Consider the following 24,059-nt stretch of genomic DNA (forward strand, 5'->3'; position numbering starts at 1 on the left):
TGTCTGCTGCAGGACATACAGGCTGGCGGCAAAGGGAGATTTGTGCTGAAAGGCTTGGACAGTTAGGACAGAATAATGTTGTTGGTTTCTGCAAAAGACTCCAGGGTATACAAAATAAAATTGACTTCTGTTGGGAAGGCTCAAAACCCACAGTATTACAGATGTCAATTGCATCACTAGTTGCCTGGTATTCTGCTTAAGATGGCTGGGTGAATGTGCTGCTGAGCTATGAATCAATCATTCTGTTGGGCACCTTTACTGTAGTGCGAATCATAAGAGAATCAATTACCTGAAAAGGCATTTCTGAGTTTAATTGCTGTCCAGCTGAAACACCAGCAAATGTGACCCCCATTGACAGCTCACAGTACTGCAGAAAGGGGATGCTGGAAGAGTTAACTAAAAATAACGTCAACGAATCTGCAAAATCCTCATCAACGAAAGATACTGATTAACAAGAATCTTTAAAGAAAGAACTAAACTCCATTGCGTAGCTCTATCAAAAGCCAGAAGTCACATCGATTATCTATCACACGAGAGTCATGTTGGTCTTTCTTAGATTTTTTCGTGCTGTTTTACAGCAAACATTGGGATCAAGATCTGTAATTCACGGCTGAACACTGTTTCCTTTTTCAGACATATGCAAAAGACAAAAATAAAAATGCTTTGTGTGTGTTCTTTCCAAACTGTTCACATTAAACCACCATAAAGCTCAATTAATTTCAGCAAGCTACAAGTTTTTGAATTGACAGAAATAGACTGAACTGTACATCCAGATAAAGTGAATCGCCAAGGTGCTAATGTTCACTGTTTTCAACCGCACATGCATGTACTTACCTTAAACTGGCAATAGTATCCATTTGTCTGGAATGCTCTTACACTTGAATGAATCATAGCCACATCAACATGCACTGTTTTTTTCCCCCAGAAATCCTATTATTACATCCAATTAACAATCAATTTGCACTTATTACTTTGATTGGTTACTGAATCAAAAGACTGAAGCCAAGAAAGTGATTAACTCAGTATTTTTATTATGAATCAGTTTTTAAACGTGAATTTTTCATTTACCCAAAAAGCATTCAGTTTCTTCATTTATAATCTAAAAAACATTCCTCTACTCAAACAATCTGGATTTTGCACTAATAAAAAGACTGAATGCAGTATTACTTTCAGGATTTGCAGCATCTATATTTTGAAGTGAAATGTGGGGCACATTTTAGAACATCAATAAATTTCTGTCAAACACAAATACAAATATGGAGTAGCTTTGGAACGAATCCTGAAACAATCTTTATACTTGGAACTCCCGATGCAAAAATGGTTGCAGCTGTTTTTAGATTATGTTAGGTTCAGTACATTAATACTAAGAAAATGTAAATAATTTAGAAATAGCTCAACACAAATATTGCGATCCTGATTTTAAAAAATTATGTACTAATCTTTGAGACAGTCTATCTTTCAATTATATTGCTAGTTTTTTCTTCAATTCACATGCTAGACTGGATGCCATAGTCACTATCTGGGGCTAAAAGTACAGATTGTCAGGTTATACATGTTCACAATTTTCCCTTAAAATGTTTCTACTGGCTGCTGTCTTTCTGGCTACTGTATCAATGCCACCGAAGATAGCTGACCCAACTGTGTCATGCCAGTATGTTCTCATCAGTTATAATGTCCAGCTGCTGCACAAATACTGTGACACTTAACGAACTGCTTGCCTCCTCAATGTTTGACTCCGATCCAAGCTCCGACTGTTGATTTAAAACTTGAAGACATTCTTACACGATAAACAAGGAGAGGTACTTTAAAATCAACACTAGGAGCCAGAAGTTGAGACAGAAACAATGTCTTAGTGCTGAAGGAACAAAGTGCCAAGAGAAGTACAGAAGCTAGGAATCCATTGTTTGAAATGAGAATTGTACAATCATAGAATTCCTACAGTGTGGATGGAGGCCATTCAGGCAATCAAGTCCACACCAACCTTCCAAACAGCATCCCATCCAGTCCAAACTCCTTACCCTATCCTTGTGACCCTGCATTTCCCATGGCTAATCCACTTGGCCTACAGATTCCTGGATACTCGGGGCAATTTGGTATGGCCAATCTACATAGCATGCACAGCTTCGGAAAGAAAACAAATTAAAAATTCTCAACATAAATGACATTCAGGTAAGAATTTTGTTGTATGCAAGAATTATAATGTTGATCTTTGTTCTTCACAAGTCAAGGATTCTTATTTTTAAATTGAGAAAGGGCATTTTTATTATCAAATGTTTCCCATTTCATCATTTATGGATTTTAAGCTCAGAGTTCTGTGCACTGCAACTTACACGAAAATGGCCCATCTACCCTTTGCACTGACAAAACAAGGCCAACTACATCCAGGTCTACACCTTGTTATCTCCAACTACCTCTTTACTTTGATAGATCTTAAACATGTATGCAGAGCTGTCATGTTGGTCTCCATTCTATAATGCAAACTGAAATAAGGACGAATTTCAAACCTAGTGCATCATTGGGCCAGTGGTCACCCCACCTGATGAGAGACAGCACAACAGCATACCAACCCAGCATCTTGAGACCAAATTCTAATCCCTACTCTGCAAGACAGCAGTGGAGATAGAACATTTTGTCTTCTGATTCAGAAGCAGAATGCTATCAAAGGTTCAATTCTCCTAATGCTATATGTCCTCCAAAACCTTGTAAATTCTGGCCAGTATGTGCATCCACGACTGGTTCAAGTTTCAGCTACTCAGTCACATCCTGTAAAGCACACTCCCTAAAAGCCCTGCCCCTCTTTTCCACAAACTTTAAAAACCTGTCTTGAAACTTTTTCGACCAAACTTCCAGATAATTTGAATTATTCCTTCATGGCAGCCTTCAATGATTTATAAAGGTCTTCTTCATTTGTTTTCTTCCCTCCTGTAAAATACCCTGTGATTTTCAGGGTAAGGAAATTATAATTTAATGCAATTTTTTTGTTATTCAACAGCATTAACCAACAACCAACCTTGATATCCTGGACAACAGATGAATAAAAGTACCATCTCAAAACACAGCTTTGCATAGGGACTGAATATGAACCATTCTCTCTTAACTGAATTAGACAAATTTAACATAACCTCACTTGATAACAAATAAAGCTGTGCATTCACAAATGACTTTGGGAATGGCATATCCTTTCAAAAAACTTGTGACCAAGCAAATTTTCATTAAAATATCACCAAACAATGGTTCTTCTCTTCACAATGCATTGTTACACCTGTTAAAGGCAGCTGCTGAATATTTATTAAGTTCTAAATGTATGGTTGTGGAGGATTTAAAATTAAATTCTTAAATTCTGCATTTCCTGAATCATAATTAAGACCTCAGGTGCTACCTTGTTACAGATCAATATTGTATTCTCAATCACATCAAAAGGATAAATATAACACACTTGGTGCAGATCTCTCTGCTAATCACAACTTTCTACATATTAAATTCATTTCTAAAAACTTTGCAGCCTGGCAAAATCCAATGACAGTGCAAAACTAGATTTAATACCAAATATCTCTCTCTTTCTCTCATGCTCTCTCAAACACACAAACACACACACACATACACACACGCTCGTGCACGCAATTGAAGTATGATCCAATGCACAAAAATATTTCAGCATCAATTCTTCTCTCAGCAAAAGACTGCTGAAAATGCATTTTCTGCATAACTAGCATAATCACACAGATAAAAATCAGACATAGAAATGAGATAACAAAAATGCGATTTTGTTCGTGTAATAATGTTAAAAAAAGCATTATCCCAATTTCCATTTGTTGACAAACTTCACCCCTTTTAAAAAGCTCAATAAGAATTTCCATAATATTATTGTTTGCATGGACTGCTTTGAATATCAATAATAACTGCATGTAAAACTTAAATATCACTATTTCAATTAATTTCACTTGTACCACATTTTCTCATTCTGGTTTAGGATTTGTCCATCAACTGCAATTAGTTTTCTCCAAATCTTCAATTCCTTGACATGAAAGTTGGACAAACCAGCAAGCAGGAAGTGTGCTCAAATAAAACAAAGCAGCCTGGAGTTGGAGATTCAGATTGCACAAACTTGAAAACCACATGGAATTTAGATATCATTGATTCATCACTTCTTTCAAACATATAACTGAATATATTTTTACAGCTAGACTAAAACTTTCAAAAAGAAATGTTCATTGCTTACAGTTTGATCTCAACCGGAACAGTAATGAAACCATTATAATTGTGTGCAGTGTCCCATGCACTGGAAGAGGCAAAAACTTCAAGGTTTGCATTTTCCATCAGTAGCCTGAGTTGGCTACAGCAAAACACATGACTGTAAAAACAGAATGGGCCTTCAGCAGTATCAACGACAGAAAAATAGCCTGCGAACACATGGATAAATGGCCACTTGCGAAATAAAGAAACAACAGATCACAAACAGCTGTGCCTTTTACAAGTTATACCTTGCAAAGAGGGAAGATAAAAGGAGGAAAACTATGAATGTTGGATAGGTCTTCAGGTGTAAACACAGACCTCAGTAAGGCAATGCAGTGGAATAATGCACAAATAATACTTTACATGTGCAAAATAAAAATTGTGCTGTCAGTCCCAATGAGAGTCCAACTGAAAAGCTTTGCTAGAAAATGACGCAAGTAGAGATGACAAAGTGTGAAGCTGGATGAACACTGCAGGCCAAGCAGCATTTCAGGAGCACAAAAGTAGAGATGAAGCTGCCAAAAACTTGACATATTGTTCTTCAGCCAGTGGCATAAAATGCAGTCACCATAGAAAAACTCCCATCCTGATTTTTCTTTTTCCAGGTATACAAATAGTTGTTTGGTATTACAGAACTTATGTTTTCTTCTTAGAAGCTGCTGTGTCTCTAGAAGTCTCTTCTCCAGAGAGATGCAAAGACAGGCTCAGTGAATATTTTTAAGGTGGATATAGACAAGAGGTAGCTGGACAGATTTACGGTACCTGCACCCACCACTTAAACCTATTTAGCAGTAACAAAGATTAAAAATCAATTTGATTAGCAGAGGAGGTATATGGCCAGTTAATCCTTTCAAATTATTACCCAAAATCGGTTAACATTGAAATTGTGTGAATACAAAAATGGATAATTTTATCAAATTTAAATAAATGCATGAAATACTTCCAGAAAAGCAAATGAAATTGCATCGAACATGGTATTAACAACTAACTAGAAATGCAGTTATTTTAAAATTTACTGCAGCTAACATTGCACCATAGGCTTGAAATATGCTGATGAAGGGTCTCGGCCTGAAATGTCAGCTTTCCAGCTCCTATGATGCTGCTTGGCCTACTGTGTTCATCCAGCTCTACACATTGTTATCTCACTTCAATCTGTAGACCTGATTTCCTCCATGGGCTTCTCTGTTTTATCGCACTGGTTACTTCAGCTGACAGAAATTAGTGTTAAAATATTAAGACATGGAAATAATGCTATTGCCATAAAAGATGTTAGCCTTCCAATAAAATAGATGAAGGAATTAGAACAATCAAACATTATCTACTGTTTTGATTCGTTTCTATAGAGCTTGATATAAATTAACCAATATATAATTTTCTTACCACATTGGGCCGTTTGACCAGATTCTCAAGTTTCGTATGACTGAATTCCAGGCTGATGACGTTATAGAGCTTCTCTCTTTCCATTTCTGGTGTTTCATAGTATTTAACCCATTGTGACATACTCATCTCAATTCCTTTCTGGGTACTCACATCCATGACATCCACAACACGGCGACTCCCTAAAATCACACACAAAATGTAAAACAATTCTTGCCAGCTTCACTTCACAGTCTAACTTTTACACACCCACATATACTGAATATGGTAAAATGTAATATTGTGTAAACATACAGAATAAATGTATTAACTGGTAAGACCAACATGAGGAAAGATGATGGCATTGTGGTAATGTCATTGGACTAACAAACTACAGTCCCAGGCAAATGGTTTGGGGACACAGATTTACAGCAGGTGAGGGAATTTAAATTCAATTAGTAAATCTGGAACCAAAGACAAGTCATCAGTGATAAATACCATGAATCTAACATTGATTGTTGTAGAAACCCATCTCATTCATTACTGTCCTTTAAGGAAGAAAATCTGCCATTCTTACCTGGTCTGGGCTACGTATGATGTAATGGGATCCACTCTCAACTATCCTCTGAGATGGCCTTGCAAGCCACTCAGTTCAAGGACAACTAAGGATGGTAAATAAATGCTAACCTTACCAGCAATTTATTTAAAAGAAATTAAGTTTCTTACTCTCTTCCTCTTCATACCACTGATCCACAGTCCAAAAATAGCAGTCATCTTCGGGCACATTACACCTAAGTAGCTTGATAAGGCTTGATAGAAAGTGTTGTTACAATATTCAATTCATGGTAGGGGCATCAAAGCCAAATTCAATCTTATCTTCACGCAATTTCTTCACAAACATGGCTGAACAGAAATCAAGAGATTGGAGCCATGGGTGATTTCTGTCTGTCTGATCCCAATCACTACTATGCTCAACATTAACACACCAGTTGGTCAAACTTGAACAATCTTAATTATTAACTCAACAAGCAAATGAGTTGTCAAGCTAATGCCAAGAAAGCATAGTGTGGCCTTACTTGTGCAAATTGTTTGGCACTCCCTAAAAACTAAGTTAAAACAGTGCAGAAAGAACAATAGCCTGTCACCTTCAATGCGCATCATTATATTAAGTATGATCTGTAAAGCATAAAGCAGGAACTGCTGCAAAATAATTAATATTTGCTTAAGATAATGGTTTATTTTTCATAAGGAAGTGAATACATTTTTGTATTGGCCTCTAGATCAATGAGCCAAGTTTCTTCATTCATGTACTGTATTAATGACATCAAAAATACATGATCCACGCAGAGACATTTGTTGATCAAAACAATGTGTTTTCACTAATTACGTATAATTTTAAGCATTTAACATTTAATTTAACAACTGTATTTCACAGAAAACAATGATAGCAGCATTGAGTATTTTTACAGAAATAACTTGCCATTAAGCGATATTTCCACAATTGCTATTTATAACCGAGATCTGAATGAAGAAATAGAATCTTGAACACGTTGAACATTAGTCATCTGGGTTCAACAATAAAGAAAGCACTTATCTTGAAACTGCCAAATCTTGGGAAAAGCAGAAATTCATAGGGTACAACTACCACACCGTATAAAATCAAATTTTACAAATGAGTCAAATTTGGATTTATAAGGAATTCTAGTTACAACAATTCTTCGCAGCCCTTGAATATCCACTTAAAGACAACTTTATGAACAAGGTATTCCCTCTCTGTAGTTGATAAAATTACAGGAACATTCATGTAACTTCTATTTTTTTTATATAGGTTTACAGAATTTCAACTGCGGCCTTGACTTTTCAGGAGAAAACAGCTATTGCCAAAGTCAATGCAATTCACCCAATTAAACAGCCTGATGTTATTCTCTCCAACTACGAAATGACAAATAATTACTCCTGTGATACAAAAATTCAGACTGCAGAGGATGGGCAAAATTGCAGCTACAAATGAAAGTTAAAAATAAAATGTTTAAAGCAGTATCTACAGAGGAAGGAGATAATTTAATGCTTATGGTGTGGATTCTTGATCAAAATATTAATTGGTTTGCTTTGTATTTGCAACATTTTATACTCTGATTTTGATCATGGATAGATTATTATTTTTTCATTCATAACTGTAAGTAACTTGAATTGATTATGACTGTTCTGATATGAAACAGATATCTGTTACAGTTCAGGAGTGAAGCTCTTTGAACGCCAATTGAATAGGTGAAATGCCCTTCAAACTTGGATACAGAGACTTAGTCAGGAAAATACAAAGCGAGACAGTATAAAATGTACAGTGGGGCACAAAGACAAGTGCAGCCAAACAAAATTGGCTTGATGGGAGGAGACACAGGGTTATCCAAGATTACAAAGGGATCTTGATCAACTTGGTCAATGGGCAGAGGAGTGACAGATGGAGTTTTATTTGGACAAATGTGAGGTCCTGCATTTTGGTTAAAAAACACAAACAAGGGCAGGACTAATACAATTAATCCTAGGCCCTGGGGAGTGTATTCAATCAGAGAGACCTAGCAGTTCAGGTACATAGTTCATTGAACGTTGCATCACAGGTAAACAGGGTAGTTAAGGCAGTGTTTAGCATACTTGGCTTCATTGCTCAGACCATGGGGTATAGGAGTCAGGATGTCACATTCAAGTTATACAGGACGGCGGTGAGACCACTTTTGAATACTGAGCACAGTTCTGGCATAGCAAGGAAATTATTAAACTGAAATGGGTTCAAAAAAAGATTTACCAGGATCTTGCCAGGATTGGAGGGTTTGAGCTGTAAAGGAGAATTTGGACAGACTGGGATTTTTTTTCAGTGGAGCATTGGAGGTTGAAGGGTGGCCTTACAGAGGTTTATAAGATCATGAGGAGCATAGATAAGGTGAATAGCAAAGGTCTTTTCCCTAGGGTAGGGGAGTTCAACACTAGATGTATTTTTAAGGTAAGAGGAAAAAGATTTAAAAAGGGACAACTTATTCACACATTGGATTGTTCGTATGTGCAATAAATCACATTTCCAGACAGCACAGAAAGAGGCTAATCGACCCATCGAGTCTGCACCGAACGTCTGAAGAACATCCCACCCAGACTCAGCCCTATCCCCTTATCCCGACATTTATCATAGCTAATCCACATAACCTGAACATCCCAGGACACTACCGGACAATTTCAGTATGGCCAATCCACCTAATCTACACATCTTTGCACTGTGGGAGAAAACCAGAGCACACAGAGGAAACCCATGGGGAGACACAGGGACAAAGTGCAAACTCCACACAGACTAGAATTATACCTGGGTCCCTGATGCTGTGAGGCAGCTGTGCTAACCACTGGGCCACAGTGCCACCCATGAACTGCCAAAGGAAGAGGTAGATGCAGGTACAATTACAACATTTAAAAGACCTTTCGACAGGTACATGAATAAGACAGGTATAGAGGGATATGGGCCAAACACAGGTAAATGGGACTAGGTCAGATTGGGAAATTTGAACAGCATGGGCAAGTTGTACTGGAAGATCTGTTGCTGAGCTGTATGACTCTCAGCATGTGTCAAAAGAGCACTTTACAACATGAAAAAAACTGTGGTCCACAATTTCAAGTTGTGGAAAAGCATATCAGTGAGAAAACAGTTTTCTGTCCAGCCAAACTGGAATTAAACTATTGCCATTTACTACACAAGTTTTCTTGTACTTTCTTTGTGGGATTACAGTCATTTTGTTTAAAATTAATTTGATTTCAAAATGGAGAATGGAAGATTAATTACATCTGTTGTACTTAAAGCCAAATATTTTAAAATTACACCAGAAAGCACCGCTATAGTTTGGAGAATAAACAAAATAGCTAGGTCTGTTCACTCATCGTTGTTAGCAAGGGAATAACATTCTAATTCAATAATCTGCCAGTTGTGCTCCACACCAAAGAATGTTCCATTTTAATAATAGTGGCATCCTGTTTATACTAATTCAGTGACTTGACAGCTCATCTAATGTGGTTCTCTTTTGTAATTGGGGCTCAAATTTCAAACGTATTTTAAAAATGCAAAACTGTAAATCAGTGACACATCAGTTACAACTGCAATTGACAGAAAGGATATATTGTAGTTTTACAAGTGACCACAAGAGGTCAATGAACAACGCGGAATTTTGCTCTTTGCATAAGTCAGCTTTGTGGGATCAGCAGTTTAAAAATTACGTTACATCTATAATGAAATCACCAAATGCTCTTCAATACAAACAAACAATTCAGAATATCAGGCTTGCAGATTTTTATTTTTAACTAGTCTATTCCTATTCCATTTTTATTATTATTTCAGGCTTTGTTTTCTCAAACACCTCAGAAATTGAAGGTGACAAACATATTTCCCAGCTCCAATGTATTCTGGCACAAGCAGCATTAAAATTGAGTTGTTAAAGGAAGAAATATTCAATTATTGTTATAACCTCATCGTGTGTGGTTACTGCACACTTCTGCCCTGCTTGTCAAATGGAAAATTCTAGATTTCTAAGCTAAAAGACCTTGATAACTGGGACTTCTCAGGATTTTGACACATTATGAAAAAGAAAACCCTACAGTTACCGCAGAAAAGGAGATCATCTGGCCAAAGTCATCTCTACTAGTGCTTTATGCAAACAATTCAAACTATTTCAGATTTCAACTCCGGCTTCATAGCCTTGGATGGCCAACTTCAAATATATATTAAAATACCCATAAAATATGCAGTGGTCTCTGCCTCAACTATTCTTAACGGCAAACAAACAACAGATTTTCTCAGTGTCATCTCAAAAGTCATGCCAAAGCATATAATTGCCCCCACTATGAAACTACTTTCTGTCTATTTTTAATACCCCAAACATCGGGGACACAAGGAGACAGTGAGTCATTTGTTCTCTCCTGGGCAGGGGAAGTGTATGGCCCAGAGGGATCTACAAATGTGTGCATCTTACAGGAGTGGGCTTGCACTAAAACTTTTTTTTAAAAAAATACAGTCAGTTGAATACAACTACCCTATGATCCCTTGTGTAGGCCTTACACAGCTGACAGTCACCATACATTGCAATCAGAGCTTCCCTCCTATGGCAGGTATTACGGCAGCCCCAAGGCAGTGAGGCAAAAAATGTTTTTTAAAAATCCAGTTTTACTCACGTACAAATACTCTTCTTATCAAGGCTAAAGGCAGGACATAACACACTGCATACAAAATAAACTGCACAAAGTAGATCTTTCATAAATAACAGCATAAACATGAAAAATTAGTTTAGTAAAAGCAATGATGAATTGTGTCATTTCTGAGAAACAAAAAGGACCTCTCACTTTTATCATGATGCTTATTTTGGAAGAAGTGCCAGTGGTTAAAATTTCTTGAGAACAAAGCAAGTTTGCAATAGTTCACCTATCCAATTAACAGCATACAGATTTTACGCTGGAAGTCAATGATAAAGAGACCTCTGTTAAAAATACATAAAATTGCAGATAATTATCCATTGATTAGATAATTTAGATAACTTTAACCTAACACTGATTTTATATTTTGTGATTTTAAAAAATGAAACGTATCCCTGCTCACCCCTTCCACCCCATTTCTTCTGAAGGTATTGACTAAGAGGTTGTGGTTTCATTGGTATGACTATCATCCAAGCGATCACTATTAATGTTTGATGTCAGAGTTTGAGCATATTGTTTAACCATTGCATGAAAGCTAAATCCTGTCTTCATTTTGCTCCACAGTTTTGTGACAAAGGTCACTGAATAATGGTCAAGAGTAGAAACTTCTGTCTATGCTTCTGTTCCCAAATTTAGAGCCAATTGTAGTACCTTGAGAGCTAAGTCCCAGAATCAAACCTTATTTCAATGCTTAGGACACCAGAGTGTTCTTGATTTTAATTAAGGTGAGCAGACAGTAATTACCATCTTCCACTCATGTCAATCCATTGCTTTTCAATGGAACAGCAAAAGAACGTAAAAACCAGGAGCAGGAGTAGGCCATCTGGCCCTTCAAGTCAGTTCTGCCATTCAATAAGATCAGGGCTGATCTTTCCATAGCCTCAGCTTCACTCACTTACCATCTCACCATTACCCTTAATTCCTTTACTGTTCAAAAAATTACCTATCTTAGCTTTAAAAACATTCAGTGAGGGAGCTTCAACTACTTCACTGGGCAAGGAATTCCACAGATTCACAGCCCTTTGGGAGAAGATGTTCCTACTCAACTCAGTCCTAAATATGCTCCCCCACAATTTTGGGGCTATGCCCTCTTGCTCCAGTTTCACCTGCCAGTGGAAACATCCCCCCCGAATCTACCTTATCCATTCCCTTCATAATTTTAAATGCTCGTAAGAGACCTCCCCTCATTCCTTTAAATTCCAATAAATATAATTCCAGCCTACTGAGTCTCTCCTCATAAGCCAATCCTCTCATTTCTGGGATCAAACTAGTGAATCTCCTTTGCACTCCCTCCTGTGCCTGTACATCCTTTCTCACGTAAAGAGACCAGAACTGCAATGCAATACCCCAGTTGTGGCCTCACCAGCACCCTATAGAGCTGTAATATAACATCCCTCCTTTTAAACTCAAACCCTCTAGCAATGAAGGACAGAATTCCATTGCCTTCTTAACTACCTGTTGCACCTGCAAACCAACCTTCTGTGAATCATGTACCCAGGTCCCTCTGCAGAGCCGGATGCTGCAATTTTTTATTGTTCAAATACGAATTTTTTTTACCAGTATTCCTACCAAAATGGATGACCTCACATTTACCCATATTGTACTCTATCTGCCAGACCTGTGCCCACTCACTTAAACTATCTATATCCCTCTGCAAACTTTCACAGTTCTCCACACACTTTGCTCTACCGCTCATCTGCAAGCTTTGATACACTACATGTAGTCCTCAACTCCAAATCTTCTCTGTAAATTGTAAACAATTGCAGTCCCAACACTGATCCGCGACGCACAGCACAAGCTACTGACTGCCAACTGGAGAAGCACTTGTTTATCCCCACTCTTTGCTTCCTGTTAGTTAACCAATCATCGATTAATGTTAATACATTGCTCGTAATGCCATGCACCTTTATCTTATGCAGCAGCCTTTTGTGCAGCACCTTGCCAATTTTTTTTTTGGAAATCAAGATATGCCACATCTACTGGGTCCCCATTGCCCACCGTGCTCGAAATGACTTCATAGAATTCCAGTGAATTAGTTAATCATGCCCTGTCTTTTCTGAACCCATGCTGCACATGCCCAAGTGGACATTTTCTATCTGGAGGTCTTGCTATTTTTTCCTTGATAATAGTTTCAAGCACTTTCCCCACTACAGATGTTAAGCTAGCCAGCTGATAATTTCCCATCTTTTGTCCACCTCCTTTATAAAACAGTGGCATCATATTTGCTGCTTTCCACTCTGCTGGAACTGCTGGTAATTTACAAGCACATTTGCTATTTCTCCCACCATCTCTTTCAGTACCCTGAGATGCATTCCATCAGAGCCAGGAGACTTGTCCAGCTTTAGCCCCATTACCTTGCCTTGCACTACCTCTTTGGGAATAATGATACTTTCTAGGTCTTCATCCACCTTAGTCTCCTTATCATTAATTACTGGTGTTTTATTTGTATCCTTCACTGTGAAGACCAACACAAAATACCTGCTCAATATGCTTCAACTATTTCCTCATTTCCCATTTTAAATCCATCTGCTCATCTTCTAAAGGACTACTGTTTACCTTGGCCACTCTTCTTCATTTTATATTTGTAGAAACCTTTGCTATGTCATCATATTCTGACCTTGTTTTTCTCATAATCTACCTTACTTTCCTTTAGAGCTTTTTTTGTGGCTTTCTGTTAGCCTTTAAAGTTTTCTCAATCTTCTAGTTTTCCACTAGTCTTTGCCACTTTGTATGCCTTATCTTTCAATTTGATAGCCTTCCTTATTTCCTTAGACATCCATGCTTGTTTACCCCATTTTCTACAGTCTTTCCTTTTCGCTGGTATACACTTTTGCTCCACACTTTGAAAAATTGCTTTGCAAGTCCTCCACTGTTCCTCAACTGTCCCACCATACAGTCTTTGCTTCTCGTCTGCTTTAGCCAACTCCTCTCTCATCCTATTGGAGTCTCCTTTGTTTAAGCACAGGACCCTTGTACTGGATTTTATCTTTTCACTTTCCATCTGTATTCTAAGTTCAATCATACTGTGATCAATCCTTCCAAGAGAATCCCTAACTATGGAGGTCATTAATTATTCTTGTCTCATTACACAAGACCAGATCTAGGACAGCTTGCTCCTTCGTTGATTCCATTGCACACTGTTAAAGAAAACTATCATGGATACGTTCAATGAACTCGTCCTCAAGGGAGTTGACCAACCTAGTTCAATCAATCAACATGTAGATTAAAATCCCCCATGATAGCTGCCATACCATTTTTACAGGCATTATAGTTATTTCTTTGTTTATTGCCCACTCCAATATGATATTATTTAGTAGACTAAAGGCGATGCCTATCAGTGAATTTTTCTTCTTAGAGTTTCTAATTTCCACCCAAATGGATTCAACCCCATTCTCCATAGAACCTACATCATCTGTCACTACCACCCTGATTTTATCCTTAAATATTGAGCTACACCAACCCCATTACCTTCTTGTCTGTCCTTCCAAATAGTCTGACACCCATAGATACTTAATTCCTAGTTATGGCCATCCGCCAACCACGTCTCCACAATGACCATGAAATCATACTCAGTCGCGGTGATTTGTGCCATGGACTCATCTACCTTGTTTCAACTGCTACAAGCATTCAGGTAAAGTGCTTTTATGCTAGTTTTTAATACCTTCTTTCTGAATTCTAACATCTCCATTAATAACATTTCCTGACTTTTTCTTTCTTTTAACTTCTTTCATAGTCTTCGAGGTAGTTAAACCTTCCTGCACACATTAACTGCTGCTTTCTTTTCAATTAACCATTATACTTCCTGTTGCTTGAGCTTTCCCTTCCCCCTAATTCACTAGTTTAAAGTCCTAGTGACCACGTATTAATCCTTTTCACTAGAACACTGGTTCCAGATCGGTTCAGGTGGAGACCATCCCAATGGTACAGATCCCTCCTGTTGCTAAACAGATACCAATGCCCCTTGAAATGGAACCCCTCTTTCCCACACCATTCCTTTAGCCATGTGTTTACTTCCTTTATTTTCTTATCCCGAAACCAATTTGCAAGTGGCTCGGGTAATAATCCAGAGATTATAACCCTTGAGGACCTGTTCCTATAATCCCCAAACAGATCCTCCTTCCTCGCCTTGCCTGTGTTGTTTGTCCCAACGTGGGCCACAACTGAATCTTTGCCCGCCCGGTCCAATATCCTTTCAAGCTAGTCAGAGATGTTCCTCACCCTGGTACCAGGCAGCAACATATTATGCAGGATCCTCTATCCTGATTACAAAAGATGCTATTAATCCCCCTAATTATATAGTCCCCTACAACTAACACTTGTCTTTTTGCTCCCCCCTCTTGAATGGCTGCCCGTACCATGGTGCAGTGGTCAGCTGGCTCATCCTCCCTACAGCCCTGTTCCTCATCCACACAGGGAGCAAGTACCTCATACCTGTTGGACAAGGTCAAGAACTGAGTCTCCTCCGTTCCTGAATTCAGGAACCCCCTACCTGCCTTGCTTACAATCACACCCTGCTTTCTGCGATCACTGACTGAATTTGAAGTACTTAATCTGCCAGGTGTGGCAGTCTCCTGAAATAAAGCATCCAGGTACTTCTCCCTTTCCCAGATACACTGAAATGTTTGGACATGGGAGAAGAATAAGTTACAATTAAATCTTGGTTGACTTTATCCTCCAAAAGCTATGTACTATACCTGTGCTTGAAACTTCAAATGGGGCAATAATATGAAGGTTGAGAATGTTAAAGAGTTTAAAAGAATGAGAAAAATTATCTTTTTGAAATTTATATAAACCTGAAGGGGGTTGACAGGGTGGACACTGAAAGGATGTTTTCCCTCACAGGGAAATCTAGGAGTGGTGTATAGTTTAAAAATAAGGGATTACCCACTTAAAACAGAGGAGGAATTTCTTCTCTCACAGCATTGTTATTCTTTCGAATTCCTTCCCTAGAAAGCAGTTGTGTCTAGGCCATTCAAGACTGAGTTGGACAGAGTTTTTAATCTACCAAAGTGTTTATAGAAGGTCGGGAAAGAAAGTAGAATTAAGACCACAATCAGGTCAGCTACGATTTTATGCAATGGTAGATCAGGCTCAATGGGCCATATGGTCTACACTTGTTCCTCTTTCATGTCATCATTTAAGGTTGAGTCCAAGAATCAATAGAAACTGAAACCCAAGAACAAATTATGTTTAAATATACTTTACAGGACATTAAGCTGCTAAAACAGTAAATTATTTCTTTCAATATGCAAAAAAATTCCTCTTTCTTGGACCTCACAGCATGTAAATCTGTCACTGTTCAATTGGTCCACCTTTGTTGTCTGTAAACAGACGGTGAAACAATCAACAAACAACTTGAACAATGAAATTTTCCCAACATACATGGCAATGTATTTTGCTGGATTATATGCAATTCTAACATTGTGAATGTGTTGCAAAAGCATTTACAATATATATTTTAAAATTTCAAAGAGTCTGCACAACAGGTCCTCTTACTCCTTCTGCCCTGTTCTTGATATTTATTTCATCGAATTAAATTACTCCATAGCAGAATGCCTTCAACTCAAAAAATAAGCATCTTTAACTTTTGGCTTATTTGTCTTTTCTCTGCTTGTCCAATATTTGCCCAGCATGCCTCTCAAAGGTTATTTTTTGCAATTCATTCAACTTTGTTGTTTACCTCTTTTAAAGTCTACAGAATGCTTCCAGTACACTGTGGGCTAAGAGGCATCATTTACTAGTACATCAGAAATTCTTATCCTCTAGCGTGCATTGGTACATCTGAGAGACTGTACAAAACATAAAGCCAATAGTCTGAAAGCTGCAGAGGAAAGAATGAAAAATATAGGACAGCTGGGTTGGAAAGTGGTCAAGGTTGCAGGACATTGTTTCTTTAGGTCAATTTGCACCAGGATAGTCCAGTCAGGGTGTGTGTCTGTGTGTGCGTGTCTGTGTGCGCGCGTGTCTGTGTGTCTGTGCATGTCTGTGTGTCTGTCTGTGTGTGTCTGTGACGCAGCGCACGGCACAGTAACATTGAAGGAGCATGTGGAGGAGAACCACCAAAACTAAGCTGATCATTTCCAGACAAAATCAAAATCAACCACTATGCGAATTCTGTGTTAATTAAAACTCAACAACAATTTCACTGTAGGCCACAGCACCATAGCAAACTATGAATGTTTGAAGAATTAATGGCTAGTCAATGCTGATTGTTGTAAATGTCCAGCTGATTCACTTACACCTTTTTGTTCAATTAACATATTCAAAAATGTGAGAAGAAAGCAGGAAATTGGTACGAAATAATGATGTTCATTTGAAGAGCTGTACAAACATGACAGGTCAAATGGTCTCCTTATGAGCAGTAACACATCTGAGATCCTGGGATGAATCTTAATGATCTGTCCAAAACCTGGAAACCAGGTCAACTTGAAAGCTGGAATTGGTTCCCGTTAACCATATCACCTATGTTTTCCACAAGCCAACCAGTTCATCAACATATAAAATACATAATTGAAACTAAAGTAGAGAAAAGTGGAAGAGGTTCAAAAGACATTTGAATACTTGGGGCTACATGAAGTTGGAGGCTTCAGGAGTGCACAAAAAGGTACATGTTAAATGAAAACTTTCTAACCAATTCGTGCACAATTAAGAAACATAAATGTAAAACGTTCAGACCTGAAACCATTAAAATCTCTACCAAATACATGCAGACATGTCTTAAAAGTTACAATGAACTCAGCTAAATGACAAATAAAATAAATTTCACTGCAGCTAGAATCTCTGATGACCTATTGCTCACAAAGGTTACTGAGAGATCATCAGAAAACATGGCCTATTGAAATGGTTTAAGCTTTCAACTGCATGGAAACATGAAACATCATGATCCAAATTCTACAGGTTACAGTTTTCTCTGTTAGCAACAGAAGTGTAAATCAGAAACGCAATAAAATATGGCTGTAGATAGTGCAAATACTTTCCATTATTTTACAAGATACAAGATACTTCCCTGTTTAACCGGTTTTGCATCTGATAAAGCTGATCTAATGCTTTATTTGCACTGGTAACAATAAATGCTTTAATTTGCAAAGCAAATCTTTTTTTCAGAAAAAGAGTTAGAAGACAAGGAGAGAAAATGAAAGCACAAGAAATTCAAACATGAAGAGGAGATCTTACGGAACATATCTGTGTACATTGAAGGAAACATTTGTTCTTTTCATCCTGCATTCATTGCAGGTCACAGTTCCACTGACAGTACTGCAGCAATGGCCTTTTTGTTCATTCGTTACAAGGATTTGAACTTTACTGTTTGGACCATTGCCCATCGCTAACGTTGAGCTCCTTTGTTGAATTGCTGGAGCCCATTTGGTATAGCTAAACCAAAATGCTCTTACCAAGAGATTTGGGCCTGGCAATATTGAAGGAACGGAGGGTGGTAAGTTTCAACATTTCCTTGCCTCTGACCTGGTCCAGTTCAGTTTCTGGTCAATGGTGACCCCCAGGATTTGCCAGTGGGGTTTTCAGCGATGCTAGTGCCACTAAATGTTCAGGGCCTATGGTTAAGTTCCGTTTTGTAGGAGATGGTCATTGCCTGGTTCAAATATTACTTGCCACATATTGGTCCTAGCTTAGATATTGTCCAGAATTCGCTGCACGCGAACGTAGGCTGCAACTGATCAGTCGTGAATGCTATCAAATATTGTGCGAACAATTATTACAGAACATCTCCATGTCCGACCTTATGAAGGAGTGAAGGTCGTTGATGACGTGGCTGAAGAATCTTTGGGCCTAGGATGCTATCCTGAGGAACTCCTGCAATGCCTTCCTGGAGCTGAGATGACAGACCTCCAACAAACACAAGCATCTTCCTTCAGGCTATGTATGAGTCCACCCAACGAAGAGTATCCCCCCCCCATCCCGATTCACATTGACTCCAGTTTTGCCAGGGCTGTTTGATACCAGACTCTGTCAAATATGGCCTGGATTTCACAGGAAGTCACTGTCACCTTCCCTCTGAGATTCAAATCTTCATATTTGTTTGAACTAAGGTTGTAATGAGGTCTGAAATTTAGTGGCCCTGGAGAAATCTGAAGTAAGTGTCCGCAAGCAAGTTATTGCGAAGGCGATGTTGTTTGATAGTACTGTTGGTGACACCATTCCAAAACTTCACTATTGATAAAGAGTAGACTGATGGGACAGTAATTGACAGATTGGATTTGTCCTAATTTTTGTGGACAAGATGTACCTCGGCAATTGCCCACTTTGTCAGCGGGAAAGCCCGTTTGTAGCTGCACTGAAACAGCTTGGCAAGCAGCATGGTAAATTCTGTGCTTTTGCCTGAATGTTATCAGGACCCATAGCCCTTACTGCATTAAGTGCTTTCAAGCTATTTCTTGTTAGTTGAATTGGCTGAAGACTGGCATCTGCGATCTGTGGATCACCACAGAAGCCATGACGGATCATCCACTTTGGAACATCCTACCTTCCGTCAATATTTAAATTTGCAAGTTTGGCTGAATATTAACCACGTTGCAAATTCAAGCTACTCTGAAAGTGGGGAAAACAAGTGACACAAGTAGGCAGAGAAGAATTTGAAACAGAATCTCAAAATCTTTCCATAAACACAAAGCTTGTCAAACACATCTGTTACAGATAATCAAGTTTGTTGGCTAGCTAACAATCTAAATTTAGCTGTCAGCTTGTTGTGACACATATTCCAGAATCAAGCTTTCATCCAAAAAAAACCTCCAGCTTTAATTAATGTGTATTTTAGATTAGATTAGATTCCCTACAGTGTGGAAACAGGCCCTTCGGCCCAACAAGTCCAACCACCCCTTGAAGCATTCCACCAGACCCATCCCCCTAAAACCCACACACCCCTGAACACTACAGGCAATTTAGTATGGCCGATCCACCTAGCCTGCACATCTTTGGACTGTGGGGGAAACCGGAGCACCCGGAGGAAACCCACGCAGACACGGGGAGAATGTGCAAACTCCGCACCCGAGGCTGGAATTGAACCTGGGTTCCCTGAGCTGTGAGGCTGCAGTGCTAATCACTGAGCCACTGTGCCGCCCTAAATTCTTCACTTCAAATTGAAATAGCCCTTTTATTAAATACTTAGAAATTAAAATTTCTGTTAAACCATGTATCAAGTATTTTCAAAGTCCATGCAATGTTTATGTAGCCTGCATTGATGTATTTCTAATTTAAATCCATAAAAGACATATACAATCATGATGACACTGCATTCCCCACTTCTTGATCCAAATCAGTCTTGACAATCCTGTTTGAAATGGTCTCGGAGTTCCCAATCACATTTAGGGATATTAAGAAGCAAGAAGCCCAGCCAGGTGCTAGGAAAGAAGGAAAAAAAAGTTATTACCATCAAACTGGACAAGGTTGGAATTCTCAAACAGGGAGGGGAGGAACATAATAATTAACCAGGACACTCCTTTGTCTTAATTTCTTATCAGTTGGTCAATTTGAATATGGCAAGCAACTGTGGTGTTTGGCATGGTTTAATTCTACAATCAAACAGTAGTAAGTTGGGAGGGGTCAGGTTGAAGAGGTGAGCACACTCCAAAAAAGTTTAAACCAAATCATTGGACTTGGGAAGAATTAGAAACTTAAATAGTGTTTAACAAGTTCATCAAACGACAGCCTGAACAGTAACAATCAAAAAACATACTACACAATGTCCCAGAGAACACCACCACCACCCCTGGTTATGTCCTATCCCACTAGCAGAGGTGATAGCATAGTGGTATGTAGTCTGGAGGGAGGTGCATTAAGAGTCCTCAACATTGACTCTGAAATCCATGAGTCTATGATACAAGGTCAAACATGGGCCAGGGGACCTCCTGCTGAACACCATATACTAGATCTCTTCAGCTGATGTATCAGTCAATACTTCTCCATGTTGACAACAACTTGGAAGAAGCACTGAAGATGGCAAAGGTGTTCCCCCATATATTTTGCACCTTCGCCATTCAATGGCTTGGTTTAAACTTCTCTGGAGTGTGCTCACCTCTTCAACCTGACCCTCCCAACTTATTATTATTTGATTGTAGCTCAGAATTGAACAATGCCAAACATCACAGTTGCTTGCCATATTCAAACTGACCAACTGGTAAGAAATTAAGACAAAGGAGTGTCCTGGTTAATTATTATGTTCCTCCACTCCCTGTTCGAGAATTTTAACCTTGATCCAGTTTGATGGGAGTAACTTTTTTTCCCAGCTCATGGCTGGGTTTCTTGTTTCCTTAATATCCCTAAATGTGATTGGGAACTCTGAGACCAATACCGAGGTCTCCAACTCAAACTCCATCACCATGAGTGGCTTGGCAGCATTAGTACCGACCAAGGTGGTCAGGTTCTAAAGGACATTACTGTTAGACTGGATCTGCAGCAGGTGGTGAGGGAACCAACAAGTGGGAAAAACATATATGACATCCTTCTCCCAAAGCTACCTGCCACAGATGTATCAGCCCATGACAGCACTGGTAGGAGTGGACAGTGTACAGCCCTAAATGGGATAGATTCTGAATAGATTTAGCAACTCAGCTGGGCATCCATGAGGAACTGTGGGGTATCGTCAGCAGCAGCTGAATTACACTTCAACACAACTTGCAACCTCTGCACATCAGTGCAAAAGACAAGCCTGAAGCATTTGCCATAATCTTTGGCCAGAAGTACCAAGTGATTGATCCATCTTGGCCTCTGCAAGATATCCCATGCAAAGGTGTCAGTCTTCAGCCAATTCAATTCACTCCAAATGATGTCAAGAACTGGGTGAAGGCACTGGATACTGCAAAGACTATGGGCCCTGATAACATTTCAGCAACAGTACTGAAGACCTGTGCTCCACACACACATCTAGCCAAGCTATTCAGTACAGCTCTAACAGTGGCATCTACCCAACAATGTAGAAAATCGCCTGGTATGTCTTGTACACAAAGCACAAAACAAATTCAACCCAGCCAGTTATAGCCAAATCACTTGACTCTCAATTATTGGTAAAGTAATGGAAGGGATCATCAACAATCAAGCGCCACTTCCTTAAAAATAATCTGTTCACTGGCAAACCCAAAAAGCATTATTCAGCTCCAAATCTCATTACAGCTTTGATTCAAACACTGACAAACGCACTGAATGGTAGAGGGTAAGAGTGACAGTACTTGACATCAAGTCCACATTTTGATGAAGTGTGGCAAAATTAAAATCAATGGGTATCAGGAAGAAAACTCTGTATTGGTTGAAGTCATACCCAACACAAAGGAATATGAGATAATAAGTGCGGAGCTGATTAACACAGCAGGCCAAGCAGCTTCTTAGGAGCACAAAAGCTGACATTTTGGGCCTACACCCTTCACCCAGCTCCACACTTTGTTATCTCTGATTCTCCAGCATCTGCACTTCCCATTATCTCTGATACAAAGGAATATGAGGTGGCTTTTAGAGATTAGTCATCTAAGCTCCAGGACTTGCTCAGGGTAATGTCTTTGGCCTAACTATCTTCAGCTTCAACAACGTCCTTCTTCCACCATAAGATCAAAACTGGGGATACTCATGAATGATTGCAAAATGTTGATGATCCCACAAATGCAGAAAGACATGGATGATATCAGAGATAATGGGAACTACAGATGCTGGAGAATCCGAGATAGCAAAGTGTGGAACTGGATGAACACAGCAGGCCAAGCAGCATCTTAGGAGCACAAAAGCTGACGTTTCGGGCCGAGACCCTTCATCAGAAAAGGATCGAAGGGTCTAGGCCCGAAACGTCAGCTTTTGTGCTCCAGACATGGATGACATCCAGGTTTGGGCTGACATGTTGATCTGAACTTCACATAAGTACCAAGCAATGACCAAAAAGGTATTCTAAATATTGCCCCTAGACAATCAATAGCATTACCATCTCTGAATCCTCCACTAACAGTATCGGAGGATTACTATTGGCTAGAAAGGTATTGAAAAAATGTGCTACAAAAACAAGTTGGATGCTCGGAATACGGCAGCAAGTAACTCATCTCCTGATTACGTAAAGCTTATCCAGCATCTACAAGGCGCAAGTCAGGAATGTAGCGGAATACTCATTTTCTGGATGAGTGCAACTCCAAAAATACTCAAGCAGTTTGACATCATTAAGGATAAACAGCCTGCTTGACTGGCGACGCATCCGCAAACAGTCATTCGTTCCATCACTAGCACACAACAGCAGCTCCATGTGCCATCCACAAGATACAATTCAGAAATTCACCAAGACTCCTTAGAAAGGACCTTCCAAAACCACAACCATCAAGAAAGACAAGGAAGCAGACAAGTGGGCTCACTATCTGCAAGTTTCCCTTCAAATCACGTGGCATCCTGACTTGGAAATATATTATTGCGGCTTCAGTGTTGTTGAGTCAGAATTTTGGTTCAGAAAAGGAAACAACAGCGCTTGAAGGTACTGTGAATAGTTTTTAAAAAAGGTCTAAAACTTGGTAGGCTGCATGAACAGCTCAGAGACACAAAGAATGGACAATATCTCCAAACTGGCCAAGCTATGAACCAGGGTATTGTTGGTTGGACAACTGAGAAAAGAACTCCAAAACTTGATAAAAAGGGAAGAGGGTTCTCAGCAGTACTGAAACAGCGAAATGCAAAAGGTGAAAGCTGTTATCAGTTTGGAGTCCTACCTTGAGTAAAGAACAGCACATTGCGGAACTGTGGAGGCACGTAGTGCTACACTTGTATGAGAAGTGATGCAAATGCTTGTGGTTGAGCAAGCCAGCAATTTGTCATATCAACTATTTAAAGAGAAACTTAACGTTTTAATTGAACATTTATTTGCCAGTTAACTCACATATAATTTGTGTTGGTTCTGGTTTGTGTTAAAATAAAACGCCACAATTGAAATCTTATTGATAATTTCTTCTTTTAGGCTTTACAGCTTCCCCACTGATGTCACAATAAGAAGCTTTCTATTTGTAAGCCTCATCTTTTCCATTCAGTTTCTCATTAGTTTCAATACAGGGAAAAAAGTTAATCTCATTCTCGAAGTTGTAGTCCATAGTTGTGATCTGCACAGAATATCAGTGGTCTTCTCCAATGAGAGATGACCAATACCCTTATGGACCTGAGGAACGTGGCTTCAAGAAAAGGAGCTGTAGGAGAAAACTCCTACAGGCATTTTTAAAGTAAATGTCTTATTAATTTCTTTCTTCAGCATTTTCTTTGATCGTTTATTTATAAATGCATGTCATATACATGGA

At 39.0% G+C, this 24,059-nt stretch overlaps 1 protein-coding gene across 16 annotated transcripts in view; it reads right to left on the bottom strand.

Annotated features, from left to right (window-relative positions):
• LOC125464024 (lysine-specific demethylase 2B-like) overlaps positions 1-24,059 on the bottom strand; it is a 216,739-nt gene that overhangs the window by 119,649 nt on the left and 73,031 nt on the right. For 15 of the 16 annotated variants that reach the window (XM_059655045.1, XM_059655036.1, XM_059655041.1 and 12 more), the window contains one exon: positions 5,614-5,792. In XM_059655045.1, the coding sequence (XP_059511028.1) occupies positions 5,614-5,769 (156 nt within the window). In that variant the 5' untranslated portion in view covers positions 5,770-5,792. Of the gene's footprint in view, positions 1-5,613; positions 5,793-6,315; positions 6,335-24,059 lie in introns of those variants that run through there. The other variant, XM_059655046.1, reaches the window with a different exon arrangement.

The sequence above is a fragment of the Stegostoma tigrinum genome, chromosome 26 (assembly GCF_030684315.1).
Source record: "Stegostoma tigrinum isolate sSteTig4 chromosome 26, sSteTig4.hap1, whole genome shotgun sequence".
NCBI classification, from domain to species: Eukaryota; Metazoa; Chordata; class Chondrichthyes; order Orectolobiformes; family Stegostomatidae; genus Stegostoma; species Stegostoma tigrinum.